General features: G+C 53.6%; 1 protein-coding gene across 3 annotated transcripts; it reads left to right on the forward strand.

The window, feature by feature from the left end:
- The first annotated feature begins 620 nt into the window (after window positions 1-620).
- LOC123016663 (polyunsaturated fatty acid lipoxygenase ALOX15B-like) lies at window positions 621-18,415 on the forward strand. Of its 3 annotated transcripts, XM_044417202.1 has the most exons (16): window positions 621-671; window positions 2,291-2,385; window positions 4,220-4,371; window positions 5,449-5,664; window positions 6,507-6,711; window positions 7,394-7,478; window positions 9,499-9,621; window positions 10,062-10,165; window positions 11,422-11,594; window positions 11,767-11,910; window positions 12,585-12,788; window positions 14,149-14,235; window positions 14,791-14,960; window positions 15,710-15,950; window positions 16,406-16,576; window positions 16,969-18,415. In XM_044417202.1, exons 2-16 carry the CDS (start codon window positions 2,301-2,303, stop codon window positions 17,146-17,148), a joined length of 2,340 nt encoding a protein of 779 aa, XP_044273137.1. In that variant the 5' UTR covers window positions 621-671; window positions 2,291-2,300; the 3' UTR covers window positions 17,149-18,415. The 3 variants fall into 3 exon arrangements, with proteins under 3 accessions (XP_044273137.1, XP_044273135.1, XP_044273136.1); XM_044417200.1 differs by lacking the exon at window positions 621-671 and having other exon boundaries at window positions 1,251-2,385; XM_044417201.1 differs by lacking the exon at window positions 621-671 and having other exon boundaries at window positions 1,251-2,385; window positions 15,728-15,950.
- Window positions 18,416-18,513: the final 98 nt, after the last annotated feature.

An 18,513-nucleotide genomic window follows, 5' to 3' on the forward strand; every position in this document is an offset into this window, starting at 1 on the left:
CCGCCCTCGCAGCCGCCCACCCCGCATGTTCTCCAGTCTGGGGGGGGGGGGGTGAGCCCCCGGCTGCTGAGGCCACGAGCGGGACGGCGAGCGCTTCGCCCCGTGCCTTTTGCAGGCGCTTCAGAAGGCAAGCGGTGCTCGCCAGCGCAGAGATCTCTGCGTTTCGGGTTTCTGGGAAGGCTCTTTTGTAGATCGAGAGATCTGAGCTCTTTTCAGAAAACAAGAAGCCACACGCTGCCCCGACGCGTGGCGGGGTCGCGCCGCGCCCCGCCGCAGCCTGCCGCGTGGGGCACCGCGGAGTCAGTCCCTGCGGCCAGTGCAGCCGGGAGCCGTGCCCGGGGCCGGCGGCCGCGAAGCCCCGGCGTGACGCCCTCCCTTGCCCTCCCGCGGAGCCTGGAGCGGGCCGGCCGCGGGGCCGTTTCCCGGCGGGGCGGGCGGGCGGGCGGCTCGGCGCGTGGATTTCCTCTGCGCGGGCGTGCAAGGAAAGGGTGCACCCCGCGCCCCTCCCCGCACCGGCGCAGCTCCTCCCGAAGAGGAAGCAGGTCGCCGAGCTCGCTCGGCGCGCACGGAGAGCGCCGCAGCGCGTCGGAGGAGGCGCACGCTGCCGTCGCTCCCGCCTGTCCGGAGGCTCCGGAGCGCGCCGGGGGCCCGATCCGCGCGGCTGGAGGGCGGTGAGGCGCTTCGCGGGCGGGCGCACGTGCTCCGGCAGAACGGGCGCCCGCGCGCAGGCGGACGCGGCCGGCGAGCCTCGCTGGGGCGCGGGCGGGAGGGGGGACTGGACGGGACGGGACGGGACGCGCCGCGCAGGGGCTCCGCCGCGGCCCGGCCTGATCCTGCGCCGGCCGCCTTCCGCAGGCCGCCCGGGGCGGGGGGGGGGGCGCAGGGGAAGGGGCCCCGAGGTGCGCCCTCCTCTCCCCGCGCACGGGAAGGAGAGCCGGCAAGACAGCCCGGGACCTGTCAGGGCAGCGCTGGACTGCAGCTCCTGTCATCCTGGCGGGATTCCCAGGATGGGCGTTTCGGGCAGCTCATCCGCGGGGGCGCGCGCTGGGAGGGCTGTTCCGGGGACCCTCGGGACGGGGGTCGTGGGGCGGCCCCGCTGGTGGCACGGCTGGCCCCAGGCGTGGGGCGCCGGCAGTGCCTGCTCCCCCCGGGAGACCCTGGTGGCGAGAATCGCGGAGGTGCCCTGGCTGCCTACTCGCCGGCCCTCTGCTGGGAGCCAGCCAGTGCACCTAGTGGTTGGAGCATCAGGCTGGGATGCGGACGGTCCGGGGTCGAGTCAGGAGGCCTACTGGGCAGCCCTGGACCGATCGCTGAGGCTCAACCTGACCTGCCTCAGAGGGTTGTTGTGAGAGGCATTGTGGTATGCTGGTTGGCGTGCCAGACTGGGATTCAGCAGGTCCAGGTTCTAGTCCTCACCCCGCCATGAGGCTCGCTGGCTGACTTTGGGCCAGTTGCAGTCTTTCAGCCTTAGCTACCTCACAGGGTTGTTGTGAGGAAGTTTCCAGGTTGGGAAAGACTGCCCAAAAACCTGTCAGCCATTTAGCTGCTTCTGCCTCTGCATGGAGTGCTCTTCTTCAGACTCCTCTGGAATAAAGGGGATTTTCCTGGCCAAAAATCCAAGCTGCCAAGCCCTGCCTGCTACTTGCTGGCCCTAAGAGTTGCTGCAGGACCAGAGCTGCTTCCTTTTCAAAAGAAGCATGCTTCTAGTCCTCATTGTGGCTCCAAAGCCAATTACCAGGCGAATTTCCGAGCACAGGAAGAAGTCAAACTAAAACTCTGCTCAGCACCAGAGACAGATATTAATAAGCCATTTCCGAGGCCCACACCCACTTTGGCAGTATTTAAGGGAACCCGCCCAGCAGGGCTTCCCGCTCAGCCTTCCTGCAAGCTGTGTCCCATGCAAAGAGTGGGAAGGGGTCTCTAGGACTGCTCCCGGGGCCACGTCCAGGCCCCCACAACCCAATCCCCTCCCCGCAAGAAGGGCAGGGAATGAGGAAAGCAGAGCCAAGCACATTCCATCTCTGGACTCAAGGCGGTGCTGTGATCTAAATGAACTTAGGGTGCAAACTGCACATACACAGAGGCTTGACTGCCACGGTTGGTGTCATGTATCAGGAATGCAGGCAGTGGGGGGAGGGGGCATGAAGAGAAGTGCTTTGCAACCGAAGGAGCTTGGGTGGGTTTATAACGGGGCAGGGGAAGTGTTCCCAAGTACAGTAATAGCTAATAAGAAGACTTTTCCCTCAGTGCACCCAGGGGCTCGAAATCACCCCCTTTTTCTTTTGGAAAGGGCCACAGAGATGAAGCTCAAGGCATTCTGGGGGCTGCAGGTGCTCTGCAAGGGCCTGGACAGAGTTTTCTGCCTTGGCAAGGATCCAGCAACAGGTGAGGAGCCCTATGGACATTTAGTGGTACCTTTCGAATCGCAGGCGCCCCACAAGCAGATGACCGGAATGCAGGTAGCTGCACAGGTACACCTGCTTGCTGATACTTGTCCGCAAACCTTTGTGCAGGTTTTCCCCTCCATCTTTTGCAAAGCCAGCGTGTCCCGTGGCCCCTGGGCAGCACCGACCATGCCGTGGAATACTTCGGAAACGTCCCAGACTTAATGGCAGGATCCGTGATCCTCCCCCGCTTCTTGCAGGTGGCGCAGAGCAGCACCAGCTGCCTCTCCGAAGTCAGGACTGGGAAGCAGGGGGAAAGGGGGTGTTTTGGTGGGCCAGGAGGAGAGGAGCCGTAAGAGGAGCCTGGGCTCCTCAGGAGGCTCCCCAGAAATGCTTTGGCTAGACAGGCCAAAAAGCCTACCTGGCAAAAATGCAGGGTGCCAGGACACGCAGGTGCGGGGTGCCTCCACTGCTCCTGCACAAGGTGAGTTTGCTCACTCACAGCCAAGCCCCCTCCCCAAAATTACAGCACAGGGGGGGCCCGGCAAAACCTGGAGCAGCAGGCTTCCCGGGGGACTCTGCGTTGTAATTCTGCCTCAAATATAGATTTTGGGTGTCGTTTTGCTTCTGTAAACCTCCCACTTCTTCTGGGTTGGATCCACAATTTGCCTTCAGCAAAGGTTCAGCCGCAGCAGATGCCTGGCACAGCTTCCAGGGACCCCTTCTCTCCCCACACCCCACCCCACAGCTTACCCCTTTCAGCAGAGTTTCTGACCCTTCGTTTTGCCTTTACTGTGGGGCTCCCATGGGGAACTTTTTCAGCTCACCTGGCTGCATGATGCGGCCTGTCTTTCTTTTTTCTTTTTTACTCACTCAAGAAAGTCTGTTAAGGCGGAAGAGACGGTGCCTTTTCTGGAAGCACCTCGGAGGGAGGGGGACATGTAAATCGTGCCACTTTGCTTTCCATCTAAAACGTTGAAAACAAACGGAACCAAAGTTCAATTATTTCCAGCAAACGTAAGAAGAGGCTGACGAACTTTTCGGTGTCCTGTTTCCCTAAAGCAGAAGGCCCCAATGATTGATTTGCTTTCCTTATCCTTTGTTTTCATTTTCAAAGAATGAAATGGCAAGATTGCACTGTATTAACGAATGAGAAGGAAAAATAGCAGAGGAGGAGTGCAGTCTTTCAAAGACAGGACCCAGATGCTCCCTGGGGCACAGAGGGCTTCTCCTCCCCTCCCTCCTTTCCACCCTTCTGCCCCAAATCCAGCCAGGCTTGGGTAAGGCAGTTCCCCGTGGAAGGAGGCAAAGCGGAGAGGCTGCTTGTGGGGCGATTAAGCAGCCTTTCCTCAGGAAACAAGAAATGAAGCCGGCAGGGCCGCTACCTAAGCAGACGCTTTTCATGCATGGCTTCCTATCAGAAAGGACCTTCTGGATGGTACCTTCTCACGGGTCAAAGCGACGGAGGCGTCTTTGCTGTGGAGAAGCAGCATTGCCAAATAACCGTCGCACCGCTTTTCCCACCCAACAGCCCCCAGGTGGGTGGGACGACAGAAAGGCCGTGTGCCAGCAGGTGCGCCGGGGTTTCTGTGTGTGCACAGCTACGAAGTGCCACATTTACTGTTTGCGGCATGGTTCCTGGGTCAGAAGGTCAGGGCTTAGCTGCAGGGAGCAGTCAAGCAAGCTCTCGAGCCGAGCCGGGGTTTCTTCCTGCTGTACAATGTGTGGAAAGACCCCTCTGGTCTTGCTTTTGAATCAGTGCGTTCAGTGTTTCCCCTCATCAGGAAACATTCACCAGATTAAGGAGTTGCCAAAACAACAGCTTGTTTCCACAGCATACAACGGCCTGCACTGGAAAAAGGGACTTTTCCTTGGAAGTTGGTCCCAGAACCAAGTCAACCCCACGAGGACTCGCAGATTCTGCAAACTTGGGGGAGGGTTTCCTGGACTCCAGAACAGACCCTCCTGCTTGCAGGATGAACTGCAGGTAATCTTGTCTTTCTGGAATGGCTGGTGCATCCTTGGAACGAGCGGCTTAAAATTAAATCCAGGGGAGGGCTGCTTCTGGGAACTGGCCTCTTGACCCAGACTTCTGGCCCTTCAGCAGTTTCTTTTCCTTCCCCTGATATGGAGCAAAGAGTTCAGGACTGGGATGAAAAGCTCAGCTGTCAAAGAACAAAAGGTGGATGGATTGATGCATTACAGATCCTTCACTAGACAGGGAGCTGCATGAGAGAAAACCTCTAAGCTTCCTTCCAGTTCAATAATCCTATGATTTGCTCTTTTAATCGTACCTTTGTGTGCATTTTCAGCTGCTGACATCACTGCTAGAGTTCTGGTTTCATGCAGTTCAGAAGCACCAAATTAGTCTTTGCCTCCGGGCCTGTTTCTGTTAATCTACGAAAGGCATTTTTACTTGCCTGTTCAGGCAAACTTTACAAGGTCAATAAAAACAAGACACCCCCCCCCCCCATTGCTTCTCTCAGGTTCAGAGTCTTTAAAAAGACACAGCATAAAAGGAAAAAGGCATGGGGAGGGTAGAGGAATATAAGGCAAACCCAGCACCAGTTCTTCACATTTCAGAGACTTTATAGCAACCACCAGGGGTGGAAACTGCTCAGGGAGGAGGTCAATAGAACTGGTTTCCCAGGTTGTTCCCCCCTCGCCAAAGGCCGTGGCAAACGTGTCTGCTTGCCACGTAGTGCATGCAACTTTTAAAAATTTATTTATTAAAAATGTTTTAATAAATAAATATAAGTGCATGCAACTTTTGCAAGAGCAGATGAATGTCAAAGCCAGCAGAATTTGCCCCACAGGAGTGAGTGTGTGGGGGGAGGGACTGTTTAGATTTTCCATCCCAGGCGCCCCAAAGGTATTTGCCAGCCTTGCTTTATGGGTTGCATCACAGCACAAACCAAGGCACTTCACGTGCGACTCTGGTGTTCTCTGTCATGCAGCCCAGAACAGCTTCCGGCCCCCTGCTATCTCTCGCCATCTGGTGAAAACCTCCAGCCGGGCAAGCTTTTCTCTCTCACTCAGAACGTCCTTCTGCTTTTATCTTTAGCCTCCGAAGAAGAGTCACGCAAAGAGCTCGTGCAGAAGCCAAACTGGATCTGGGGCTGAGGCTGGCCCTGCAGCTTCTTACAAAGTCCAAGTGGCCACTGGGAAGTCCTGGGGCTCGGGGACCTTTGATGCCATCTCCATCTCCTTGGTGGGCACGAGGGGCGAAAGCCCCAAGCAGCTGTTGAACAAGATGGGGAGGGACTTCACCCCCGGAGCGGTGAGCGGATCTGCAGGGTCCTGGGGGCCAGGAAAGCCGGTTGGTGGCGGGAGGAAGGGGATTCCGCAGGGCAGCCGTGGGCCAAGTTAGATGTACCGAGCTGATGTTGGTGCTTTTGCGCTACCACGCAATTACATTCCCTGGGCAAGGTCAAAAACGAAAAGAAAAGAAAAGAAAAGAAAAGAAAAGAAAAGAAAAGAAAAGAAAAGAAAAGGCATAATTAAAATACAATTGCAAAAACTGCTTCTACAGCAGCAGCAGCATCAAGAATGTGATACACAAAAAATCATAACCGTTGGATTAAAATGCATCTGCATTGTAGTTAAAGCCCCCTTCCAATTAATAAAATTAACTAAATGAAGGCCTTCAGCCAGTTCATACAATAAAATTGGGGCTCGCACCCAATTATTGCAAGTCCTGCGATCGGCACTTGCACCAAATATTGCGTTGCGAGGTAGTCAGAAGGAAATGCCACTGGATTCAGTGGTAGATGGGCATTGGATTGCAGCCTAAGCCCTTTCCCAACGGTGAATCCTTGCTGTTGCTGGACTACAGCTCCCATCATCCCTGACCACAGGACACGCTGGCTGGGAAGCATGGGAGTTACAGTCCAGCCATGGAGAGGGAGCAGCCGGGCCTCCCCCACCCTGTCCGGTGACAGGGTCACTGCCGAGGATTGGCAGCTGCCTTGTCCAGCCGGCTGGGCCACACACTCAGTCCCCGGGGCCAAATCCTGCTCTCTCTGCTCTTCCTGGAGAATTCCTGGCGGACTGAAACGAAGCAGGTGCTGCTGCTGCCGGCCCCCTGGCTGGGGCGTGCCTAAGACCTTTCTTTCGGGACAGGTGGATGAGTACGAGGTGTCCAGCGACCAGGAGCTGGGCCAGGTGCTGCTTGTCCGACTCCACAAGGAGCCCTACCGGTTCTTCCCGGACGACAGCTGGTACTGCAGCTTTGTCCGGCTGACCACGCCGCGAGGAGAGACCTTACACTTCCCCTGCTACCAGTGGATTGAGGGCTACCAAACCCTGGAGCTGAGGGAGGGGGCAGGTGAGGAGGCACCAGGCCTAGCGTCAAGGCTGGGCACCTGCCGAGGGGCCGCGCTTCAGCGGGGGCCGGCTCGGTGGAGGACTGGGCTCAGTTTCCAGCTTCCGCGGGCGGTGGCCGGGCAGCCAGAAACCCAGTAGGGGCAGGCCAAGCCTGCCAGGGGGCACAACAGAGGGCATTCTGCCCAAGGCCCACCTTGCTGGAGCCCGGCATGGCGGGATGCGCTGTGGCAACCTGGGCAGGGGTGCGGCCAGGTGGGATTAGATCAGGTGTGTCACACTGACTTTGCTCCTGTGGGGCAAATTCCCTGCTAGAGAAACTCGACCTTTCTAAATGAGGGGCCTCAAAAGCTGGAAAGCCAGTGGATGGCTGCTAGATGGGAGAGGGGTGGGCTCGGGAAGGGGGACCCTAGGCGGCCTGATCAGGACCCTGGAAGGAGCAGGTTTGCCAAGCAGAGCCGGAATCCCACACCTCGGTTGCAGATGTGTTACGTATTATTTTGCTTGTTTCAAAATGTTGTACACACACCCTGGCATGTGTGTCTGCAGCAGGACAGGGGGTGCTCTGGCTCATCTTGCTGAGTGGAGCCCGGGACCCTGCCCCAAAGTCCTACCCTGAGCCCACCACCACGTATTTTGAATTCAAAGCTGAGCAGGCAGACCCCATCTCTGGATTCTCCCTGCAGGCAAACTGCTGTGTGAGGACGCCGATCACCCTTTGCTCCTGCATCACCGGAGGGAGCAGGTGAAGGCAAGGCAGGACTGCTACAGGTGAGGGACGCTGCCCGAAGCCTTCACACCCCCATCTTCCTCCTCGCTCCTAGTGCAAGGCCTTTGCCCTCTTTGCAAACTATTTGCACAGTCGATCCGGCTCAGATCTCTCTGGCCAGCAAGCCGAGGAAAGCAGGCCCAGTTCCCCGCTACTGCGTTTTAGATTCTTTTAAACAGCTCCTGAACAGGAAACACTTGGGCACGGAGTGCTATAATATATTACATATCTTGATAAAGAAAGTATACCAAGGTACTTTTTCCATATACTTGATTGTTCCAGAACCTGATAAACCACGTTCCAATTTTATATCCTCCCAACACCAGTTTTCTTTTGCAGCCACTCCAGGTGGTGGATGTGGCAGGATTTGAGAGGTTCAAAAAACAAAAACAGTTTTCCGTTTTGTAAGGGCAATACTATCTTAAGCATGGCATAGTTCTCCCCCAAAGGGAGACCCCCTTGGTGTCTGGGCTGCCCCTCTTCCACCCCAGGCAATCCCTTCTCTGATTCCTTGGGAGAAGGAAACATTTTCCCAAAGACAGCGTCTTCTACAGGGGCTGCAGGTAGAAATCCTGCACTTGGAAATAAGGCATGTGAAGCAGGAGATCCCAGCCTGGCCAGCTCCTTCTTCCTAACATGCTTGCTTTCCATGTGCAGGGTTCTCATTCCCTTTAATTCACACTCTTGGGCCGTGGCTGCAGGCATTTCTGTATCAGCCATGCAGAAAAGGGAGATGTGCCCCAAAATTTGTATATTTACAAAAAAGGGGGGGGTATGGCCAGGTGCCTCAGTCCTAGGTTCCCCAACAGCACCTGAGACCTCAGATTCCCAGATGCAAGGTTGGGAGCAGCCTTCCAAACTCAGGGCTGGCAATTTGCCTGCGACTCCCTTCCTGTATGCCACGCAGCTGGCACGGACCCCGGCTGCTCCGGCTGCTTCTCCGGGTTCCTGAAAGTGACCTCAGGGCAGGGGGAAAGGGGCATTTCAGAGACAAGCTGGGGCTGCCAGGATACAGGTCCTGCCCTCTGCTTCCGAAGCACCTTAGCCAGGCAGCAAAAATTGGCCATCGGGCAGGCGCAACGGGGTGGAGGTCGGCTCCAGCACACCCCCAGAGCTGCCGTGTGGGGAGGGGGCGCTCATATGCCTCTTGCTTTGCAGCCTGTTGGGCACTGTGGGAGCAGTCGACCCCCCCCCCCCCAGTGTTACTCTCGCTCCAGTCTCATTCATTTCAGTAGGTCTACTCTACACGGCCTTCTAGCTGGCACTCCCAAGGGCAGGGGGTCAGGCATAAGGAAAACAAAAAGAATACAAACAGCGACGGCACACAACAAAAGCAGGGAATGATTTAAGAACCATGCTTAAACTGTTTTAAGGAAAATAATTTTAAGGGAAGTTGTATTGTGCCAGCTCTACCTGCAACTAGAAATGGCAGAACGCAGGTGCAGGTTGGCCACACCTGGCTGGACAAGCGAGTTTATTATTTATTTTATTTATTGAAACATTTCTATGCCGCCCCACTCGCCGAAGCCTCGGGGCGGCTCACAACATTAAGTTAAAAATACAAACATTAAGTTAAATCATTAACTTAACATAACATTAAGTTAAAGTGTTTGCAAAATACAAACATTAAGTTAAAATACAAAAAATAACAATATAAAATAAGTCGCCCTGGCCAGATAAAATCAAATAATATTAACAATTAAAATGACACTTAAATAAAAAGGTCTTCGCCTGGCACCGAAAAACAAATTATTATTATTATTATTATTATTATTATTATTATTATTACATTTCTATGCCGCCCCTTGCCGAAGCCTCAGGGCAGCTTACAACACGGGACGATCCAGCTTACAACACGGGGACGAAGCCTCGGGGCGGCTTACAAATAACGACGGCGCCAGGCAGAGCTCTCTGGGGAGCGCATTCCATAGATTAGGCGCCACCGCAGAGAAGGCCCTCCTCCGAGTTGTGCTGGGCGTTTTAAGGTGGAAGCGTCCGTCAGGATATCCTTTCTCAAACCAGGTGGGCTGAGTTTGCTCCTGGGATGCCCCGGTGCCTGGCTGTGGAGAACCTCGAGGAGATGGACACCAACATCAAGTTCTCCTTTGTCAAGCTCAGCAGCTTCCTTCTGCGTTCGAAACTCACGTGAGTCTTGCAAGGCCGAAGCCAGAGAGCCAGCCCTCCGTGGCCCCAGCTGGCCAGTTCGTCTCACTCCTCTGGTCGTGCTTCTGCCGTGCATCTGTGTTCTGATCATCCACTCGGTGGAACCCGATTTTCTTAGGGGTACATTAATGCTCACGGGGACAGGTGCGTACGTGCAGCAGCGCACAGCAGCACAAAAGTGATTCAGTGCAAGTGCGACTTTATGCACCCCCCTCCCCAAAAAGTAAAAACCGGATCTCCAAGTTCATGAAATCTGAGTGACTTCTAAAAAGCAGACTGGCTCTGAAATCCACAGGTTGGATTTATAGAAATGCAAAGTTGTTTGCGCCTGTTGGGGATTCCTCCCAGCATCCCTCGCCGGGGACCCCCGATCCTTCCAGGCCAACACTGGTTTGCTCACCCCGTTTCCTTTCCGTCCCCAGGGTGCTGGAGGTGAAGTTAAAAGGGTTGATGAGGTGCCAAGAGTCTTGGAAGAACCTGGAAGACATCCGCAGAGTTTTCTGGTTCAACAGGACACCTGTTTCAGGTAGGTGTCCCTTCACTCATGCACACTGATAATAAACAATAAAGAGGGATCGTTTCAAAGAATAAAAACACTGCATCCGGGATAGAGCTGCAGCATTTTGTTTTATTTTAGATTTTGGCCGGGTTTTTGGGGGCTTTCCCAGCGTAGCGATAGGCACTGATTCACCCGATGTGACTTTCCTTGGCATAGAGAAAACCTGGAGTAGAAAGCCCTTCCATTCGCCCTTTTCCCTGCTGTGTAGCTGGAGAAACTCTGGGAGCTTTGAAACATTGACCAGTAAATGTGGTTTGCGATATTCATGCCTCAGAAGGCTTCTGGGTAAAGCTGAGGCCATGGCTGGTTTCTTCCAGTTATTGGGGTTCCCGCCCTCCTGGGCCAGTGGGCATATTTTATTTATTTTTTATTTATTTAAAACTTTTATATGCCGTCCCCCTCATGCCTCGGCATGAGATATTGGAGATTTTGGGAGACTTCTGCAGATGCAAAATGGCTGCCATGGCGGGCCTGGCCAGCCACAGTTTATTCGCTTCCCAGAAAGCAAACTAACAGGGTTAAATTAAAGCGCGATGCCCACAAACTTGCAGGCAAGGCAGGGGTGTGACCCGTGCTCTTGAATAAAGCAAAGCTGGAAAACAGCAGTTTGTTTGGCAGTTCCCCAGATTTTACTCAAAAGAATAATCGGGGGGTTTCAATCCTAAGAAATAAAATAAAAATAGGAGTGGCAGGGAGCCTGGAAGAGCCAAAAGAAACACTGGCGCCTGCATGCACCATTTTAGGGTCCCTGGAGAATTTTTGCTCTCTTGGGGGTGGGGTATCCACTCCAGGTTTTAACCTGAGCTCACTCACCTCCCATGCCTGTTCAGAACCACAGTTGGCTCCTTTAGGGTGCAAACGGAGGTCCAGGCCCCAAATTCTTCTGCTTTAACCCACCATACCACACTTCCATCCAACAATGAGTGCCTTGGATCCAAGACTCTGGGATCCCAGATCATATTTCACCATTACAATGTGGTGATTTGGTTTTCATTCTTCCTCCTATAAGGCAGTAAGATCACTGGTGGAGACATGCATGCACACACGCAAACACGCCCCGTCCCTGCATGTCCAGGACTCCCAAACTGACCAAGAGCCATTTTATAGGCTAGACATACACATGGTGGGCATGTTGTGAGCGGAGCCAGCTGGAGCCAGGGGTCAGACTAGATGACCCGGGAGGCCCCTTCTGACTCACTCTGCTTCTATGCTTATGCCTTTAGAGTACGTTGCCAACCACTGGCAAGAGGACGTGTTCTTTGGCTACCAGTACCTAAACGGCGTCAACCCTGTGGTGATCGAGAAATGCTCCAAGATCCCGTCCAACTTCCCCGTGACCCACGAGATGGTATCGGGATCCCTGGGGAAGTCCACCACACTCCCGGAGGAAGTAGAGGTGACTCCATGGGGTGGGGTTGTCCCTCAATAGGTGAACAGCCATGGCGTGCTCCATGGGAGCAAGAGGTCTTCTGAGCTCCCCGGGGGTCTCACCCCCGGGGGTGCTGCACCTCTGCAGCTGGTGGATGCTCTTTCCAATGGCTCTAACTCTCTCCTTCTGGCACTTAAAGAAAGGGAGCATTTTCATTGTGGACTACAAGATCCTGCAAGACATTCCAACCAACACGATTGACGGCCAGCCTCAGTACATGGCGGCCCCGCTCTGCCTCCTCTACCAGACGCCTTCTGGGGACCTTGTTCCCATCGCGATCCAGGTGAGCACACACACCAACCCAGAAAGGCCGGAGTCCAGCCTGTCAGCTACCCATTGATGGCCCTCCCCCACAGCTCTCCCTCTCCAGGGTCCCAGGCAGAAAACTTTCCCAGGGCTGCTTCCACGAGCAAGGCAAGGGCTTGGCCACCGAGCTGTGGCCCCTCCCTAAACCTGCCTGTGGCCGTGGGGCTACTTGTGAGGGGCTCTTTGGCTTCTGGAATCCTCCCCGTAGCTTCTCCTTCCATGTCGGCAACTGGCATCCTCTGCCAGGTTCACTCTCTCTGCTTCCAACCTCGTGCCAGAAGTAAGAGAGAGAGAGGGAGCCAGTCATAATAGGGGAAAGCACATGGTCCCCAAGCCCCCTTTTTTCTCCCATTGGATTGTATCCAGTATGTCAGTCCGCCAGGAGAAGGGAACTGTTGGTGGGCTGGATTTCTGCTTTCCCCTCCCACAGTTCACCCCATCTGATCAGGAGGAGCTGGGACCCCAGGGGGCAGACTAGTGGTGACGGTGGGGGCTGAAGGCAGAAGGAGGGGATGGGGCAGGGGTCCCACCGTGTGAGCAGCTGCCCACTCACGTAAGGGTTGGATCCAGCCCTCTGCCTGAGGTCATTGGTGTGGGGGGCGCGATCTGTCCCAGCACTGCCAGGAAAGCACCTCCCCTTCCTCTCCTCAGCTCAGCCAAATCCCCGGCCCCGAGAGCCCCATCTTCCTTCCCAGCGACCCCATGTGGGACTGGACCCTGGCGAAAATGTGGGTGCGGAACGCCGACTTCCACGTCCACCAGAACATCTCCCACCTTCTCCGGACGCACCTGATGGCCGAAGTCTTCACTATGGCTACCCTGAGGCACCTGCCCATGTGCCACCCGCTCTTCAAGGTAGGGGGATTGCACAGAAGGCCACAGGGGTGGCAGTGTCCAGCTGAGGACCAGAACTGGATGCATAGGACTGCCTGAGTACACAAGTTCTCATGGCAGCTGATCAGGCAAAGGAACATTACAATTCAATGCTAACGATAATCAGCACTGAAAACGAAGCACGAAATAAGCCTGGATGTGCTGGCGAGAGTGACCCCCAAGGGAACGGGGAGAGAGGAGTTTAATGAGCTGCTTTGCGCTGTTCAGTTCTTTTATTCGTATGTTGTTGATTGGTTTGATTTTTTTTTGTTGTTCCTTTTAATCAACAGCCTGGTTTTTCACCCTGGATTTTATCATTAGCTACCCTGTTTCCCTGAAAATAAGATCTACCCCGAAAATAAGACCTAGTACTATTTTTGGTATTTGCTAAAATATAAGACCTACGCCAAAAATAAGACCTAGCTGTGTTTTTTCCCAGGGCCAGTGGGGAACTTAAAGAGCCTTTTTAAACCTTATTTTTAAACTTAACTTTAACTTAATGCAGTGTGTGGAGGAAACATGCTTATGCAGCTCGGAGGGAGCAGAGCCACATGACCCGATGCTTCCTGTATAGCGCCGGCTCCTTTCACAGGCAGAGTGATACCAAATCTAACAAATGCACATGTATTCATGCTGTTGTACATGAATAAGTGTGGATTATTGTACACATTAAAAAAGACCTACCCCAAAAATAAGACCTAGTGTGTTTTTGGGAGCCTATATATATATATATATATATATATATATATATATATATATATATATATAAGACAGTGTCTTATTTTTGGGGAAACACGGTACCTTGAGTGCCAGTTTTGGGTGAAAAAGCAAGTTATAAAGTACACGCAGAAGGGAAAAGGAAAGAATGAGAAAGAGAGAGGACAAAGGCAGGAAGATTCCCCCGATCTGCCCCACCAGCTGCAGCCCCATTCAGAATAGTCAAGCCCACCGTGGTGCCATGTCCGTCAACATCCTTCTAGAACTATGGAAGCGAAATCTTTGGGTGGAAGCAAAAGAACAGCAGACACCTATCCTGCCAAAGGATTTTGAATGCTGCAGAGCGCAGGTGGGCAAGCTTCATCCTGTGGAGCTTGCCCACCTGGCCAGAGAGGGTGGGTGAAAGAAGCCCGGTGCTCCCTTTCGTGTCTCGTGGCCTGTGGGGGCATCGCGTGGCTGGGCTGAAAAGCAGGTTCACTGAGTTCGCCGTGCGCCACAATCCTCGCCCGCTATGCCCTGCTTGACCACGTGGGCCATCGCCAAGCTGGAGGGGTCAGTAAGGCCGTCTGGGGGAAGACGGGGCCGAGGGTGCAAGGCCTGAGCCTGTTTCCTTCCCACTCCGCAGCTCCTGATTCCTCACTTGCGCTACACCCTCCAGATCAACGCGTTGGCCCGGGTGCGGCTCATCCGAGAAGGCGGCATGATGGATCTGGTAAGAAGGGGGCGGCTCCCCGTGAGATCTGTCCAGCACATTTCATCGCCCCATTGCTTCGGTGCTGGATGCCAAGACCCACCCCAGGCAGTGGGCAGCGCCCTGGCCCTGGGTTCCAAACTCAGCCCTCCTTGGGTACCAGTCCAGCCTGACCTGGTTCCCCAGACAGCCACGCCTATTCCCTGGCTCCGCCTCTTTCTCCCAACCCCATAATTCGGCTGTGCCCCAACTTCCGTACGATTTTTCTCCTATGTAAAAGGTCACACTATTGTTTCTTGTCTCGAGACAAATAATTTAAGGCAGCTTGGCCTTGAACTGATCAACGAGTCCGTTAGATGTAGAAAGACCTCTTGCTGGCAGCAGAACTGCTCGTCTTGACTTGTTGGTTCCACAGGGATGCCTGAATATTTGTGGGTGCGACTACAAATAGACTACAAACAGTGGAGCCCACACTTTAATGTGCCACGGGGCCCCTGCTTCTGCCCCATGCGCTCTCATGCTGCATAAGCATTAGCGGACCGTGTGACCCAAGCCCATGGCTGGCCTTTCTTGCAGGCCACCTCTGCAGGCTTCGAGGGCATTGTGCCCCTCGTGGGGAAGGGCACGCAGAACCTGACCTACTCTTCCCTCTGCCTGCCGGATGACATTGAGGCCCGCGGAGTCGGTTCCGTCGCCAACTACTACTACCGGGACGATGCAATGAAGATCTGGGCCGCCATACAAAGGTGAAGCTAGACCTGGAGTTCAGGGGATGGGGGGCTTTAAGGTCAGCTTCATGGTCAGGAGGGTGAAACCAAGACCTTTGTCAACCCAAGGGCCAAATCCAGTTTGGAGCTATTCCACGGGCCGCAGTTCAATAGTGGTGGTGAAACCCCAAAGATACCAGCCTCTTTTACAGAGAGGATTCACTAGGAGAGGCAATTCAGCTTTGTAGAGTGGGGGAAAACACACGCTCCCACAGCTCAGGGCTGGCCTGGGCATGACTCGTGGAGAAAATCACAGGGGTAGCTCTTACGTCAGAGGGGTCCCTCCTCCTGTGCAGCTTTTCTTTTCAGCTTTATGGGAGCTGTTTTTGATATGGAGTTCAGCACCATGAGTAGCTCTCATAAAGCTCCTCAGAAGAAGAGCTCCAACGGATGAGGTGCCCCGTTGTCGGGGAGGCAGCTGACAGGTGTCCAGGATGTGAGCCGTGTGTGTTGCAGCCTGCTCTTCACCCGTTAAGGTTGCCCATTGCCCTCGAGTGCAATGGAGGATGTTGTCTCAGTAACAGTGCTGAGGACTGTGGAGGATGTTGTCTCAGTAACAGTGCTGAGGACTGTGGAGGATGTTGTCTCAGCAGCAGTGCTGAGGACAGGCATATGTTGTGCATGGAATGGCAGGGGACCCCGTCCAGTCATTTGCCTCAATGCCCCCAGCCGGTTTTGACACAAAGCCTTGCTGGACAAGCTCAAGGTCTGGAGGATCTTCCATCCAGTGGGATCTTGTGTTCCAGCTTTGTGACCAGCATCATCAAATTCTACTACCGGAGCGATGACCGTGTCCGAGAGGATCCTGAGCTCCAGGCCTGGATTCAGGAGATCTTTGTGGAAGCCTTCCAGAGCAGAAAAATGTCTGGGGCTCCCTCATCTCTGCAGACAATGGAGGATCTCATAAAGTTCCTGACAATGGTGATCTTCACCTGCTCGGCCCAACACGCTGCCGTCAACAGTGGCCAGGTGAGAACCTACAAATGTGTACACACACACACACACTAATTCCCCACCCCATCAACAGAAATCTTGTCTCTTCACTGGCATAAGAGTACATGTGTCTCTAGGGCACAACCAATCCATGTTTAGAAATGAAGACATCCTGCAGTTCTGAGCATTTTTCCTGTTCAGACATCAAAAACATTGGATCCTTAATCCAATGAATCATGGATCTTAACAGCCAACCAAAAAAGTTAACTCGACTTATCCCTTTCATTCCAATGGGTCTCCTCTAGGTATGACAAAGTCCACAGAAAATGGGGAACCTATTTTTACAGCTCCCTTCTTTTCCATGGGTCCTGCACCAGAGAGCTTTTTGGCAAATCGAAACCATGGCCAGGTTGGGTTTCATGGTTTCATGGTTGGGTTTCCTCTCCACCTGAAGGGTGGGTTTAACCTGGTGCTGCTTCCGTTGCCCACAGTTTGACTATGGGGCATGGATCCCCAACATCCCACCCACCATGAGAAGACCCCCACCTACTGTGAAGGGCACAGCGACCTTGGAGAACATCCTGGAGACCATTCCTCAGGTGAACATCACCTGCCTTGCCCTCTGTTCCCTGTGGCTGCTAAGCAACGAGGTGGGAGACACGGTGAGTATTTGGCAAGATGTCGTTAGGTACTAGAAACCACACGGGCTGGGAGGGACGCCCCGTGGCTCTGTGACATTAAATGGGGTCCAAAGCTACCAGAGCATGGACTCCGAACGGAGATGCTGCAGAACGGTTGATCTTGGTGATGCTTGGAGTGCAAAAGGCGAAGGCCGCACTTTACTGCAAACCATTCCAGCGTTCCCCAACCTGGCACCCTCCAGGTGTTCTGGACTGCAGCTCCAAACAGCCCGAGTCAGTGAGGCCAATGGTGAGGGATCGTAGGAGCTGCAGGTTGAAACACCAGTCCAGTTTTAGGAGCTCAGGAGTGAGAAACCAGGAGTGAGAATCAAGCTGGACCTTCTCAACCACGCTGTCTCCACAATCCTTTCCAGAGACCTCTGGGGTCCTTTCCAGACGAACATTTCACCGAGGAAGAGCCCAGGCGGCTTATCGAAGCCTTCCAGAATCATCTAGCTGAGATTTCCAGAAGAATCGACGAGAGGAACAAAACCCTTCCCCTCCCGTACACCTACATCAGCCCCCCGCAGGTCGAGAACAGTGTTTCCATCTAGGTCTCAGGCGACGACCAGCCCTGGCACCAAACCTCGCCACATACCCGGCCCCAAGGGAGAACTTGTCCGCCTTCTCATCCTCAGCTGTTCAAGTCAAGCCCGGTTCCTCTCCAGTGGTCTTCTCTGACTCAGAACATCCAAGGAGGTTTTGGAGGCCCTGCTCGGCCGAGCTGAGCATTAAGTAGGCCTGGTGTGGAGCCGGCAATTAATGCTCTTTAACTGCTGTGGAACTGCGTGAATGAGAAGCCAGCCGCTCGATGGACTGGCCAAGTTGCCTGCAGCTTCTCCCTCGCTTTTTCTTGCTGCAAGACCTGCTGATTCCGTGAATTGAGGGTCCAGGGAATCCTCCCTCTTTGGCCCCGTGCTCTCCATTGTCTGTTGCTTTATGTGGCTTTTGTCCCTCGTCCACACGACTAATCCCTGTCTCCAGTCCGTGTGTCTTCTTTGGGCAAGGCTGGTTAGTTCTGCAAGCAGAGCAAACCCACGGGACCTTCTCCCACAAGCACACAAACACTGAGCAGAGTCTAAACGGAGCTGAGCGCTCACCCTCGTTATCTGTTGCAGCTCCACTGTGAATTCTTAAAACCTCTTGTGGTAGAGCGAGCAGTATTTTCGATCACCATTTCTGGCCCCAGGATCATTCTAAGCTGCACTGAGTATTTGCTCAGTTAGTGAAGGCGATTGGTGTTGCTTTTATTTGCCAGTGGGACAGTCTGCTTTGAAATAATGAAGTTATGCGATATATTACAATTCCAAATAACGTAATATACATTTTGCACAACTTTCGAGACAGGGCAATTGCTGTAGCATCTGACATTTTTCAGACTGTGCATATAATTTGAAGGTAAGAGATATTTTAGACCAGGCTTTCGTAACCTAGCACTCTCCAGATGAGATGGACTACAAGTCCATTATTCCCAGCATAGCCACACTGGCTGGGAAAGATGGGAGGTGTTGTCCTGAACATCCAGACTGTGACAGGTTGGGGGAAGGCAACTTTAGATAGATTATAATCAATAATGATGGTTTATTGGTGATTATGTACATGGTTATTTTGATGGTTTAATTGTTTGGAGTTGTTCCTGATATGTATTGTAACCCACCATGAGGACTTTTTATATATGGAAAAGCAGAATGTATCCTTTAAAAACAAGTTACCCCCCCAAATGTACAGTGTACCTATAGTGATCCAACACCTTCTCTAACTAGAAAATGCTATAAGCCAAAACCTGAATGATTTGAAATAAGCACCTGAATTTTTGCAAGCTGAGTGATTCAAAATGTTCTCTTTCCACGTTAAGAGTGCCACCCTCAAAGGCACCCAAATTTACTGTCACTTCCGTTCAAGTTAGAGTGCAGCCCTAC

This window comes from Varanus komodoensis, unplaced genomic scaffold (assembly GCF_004798865.1).
Source record: "Varanus komodoensis strain SLA01 unplaced genomic scaffold, ASM479886v1 scaffold87, whole genome shotgun sequence".
Lineage (NCBI taxonomy): Eukaryota > Metazoa > Chordata > Lepidosauria > Squamata > Varanidae > Varanus > Varanus komodoensis.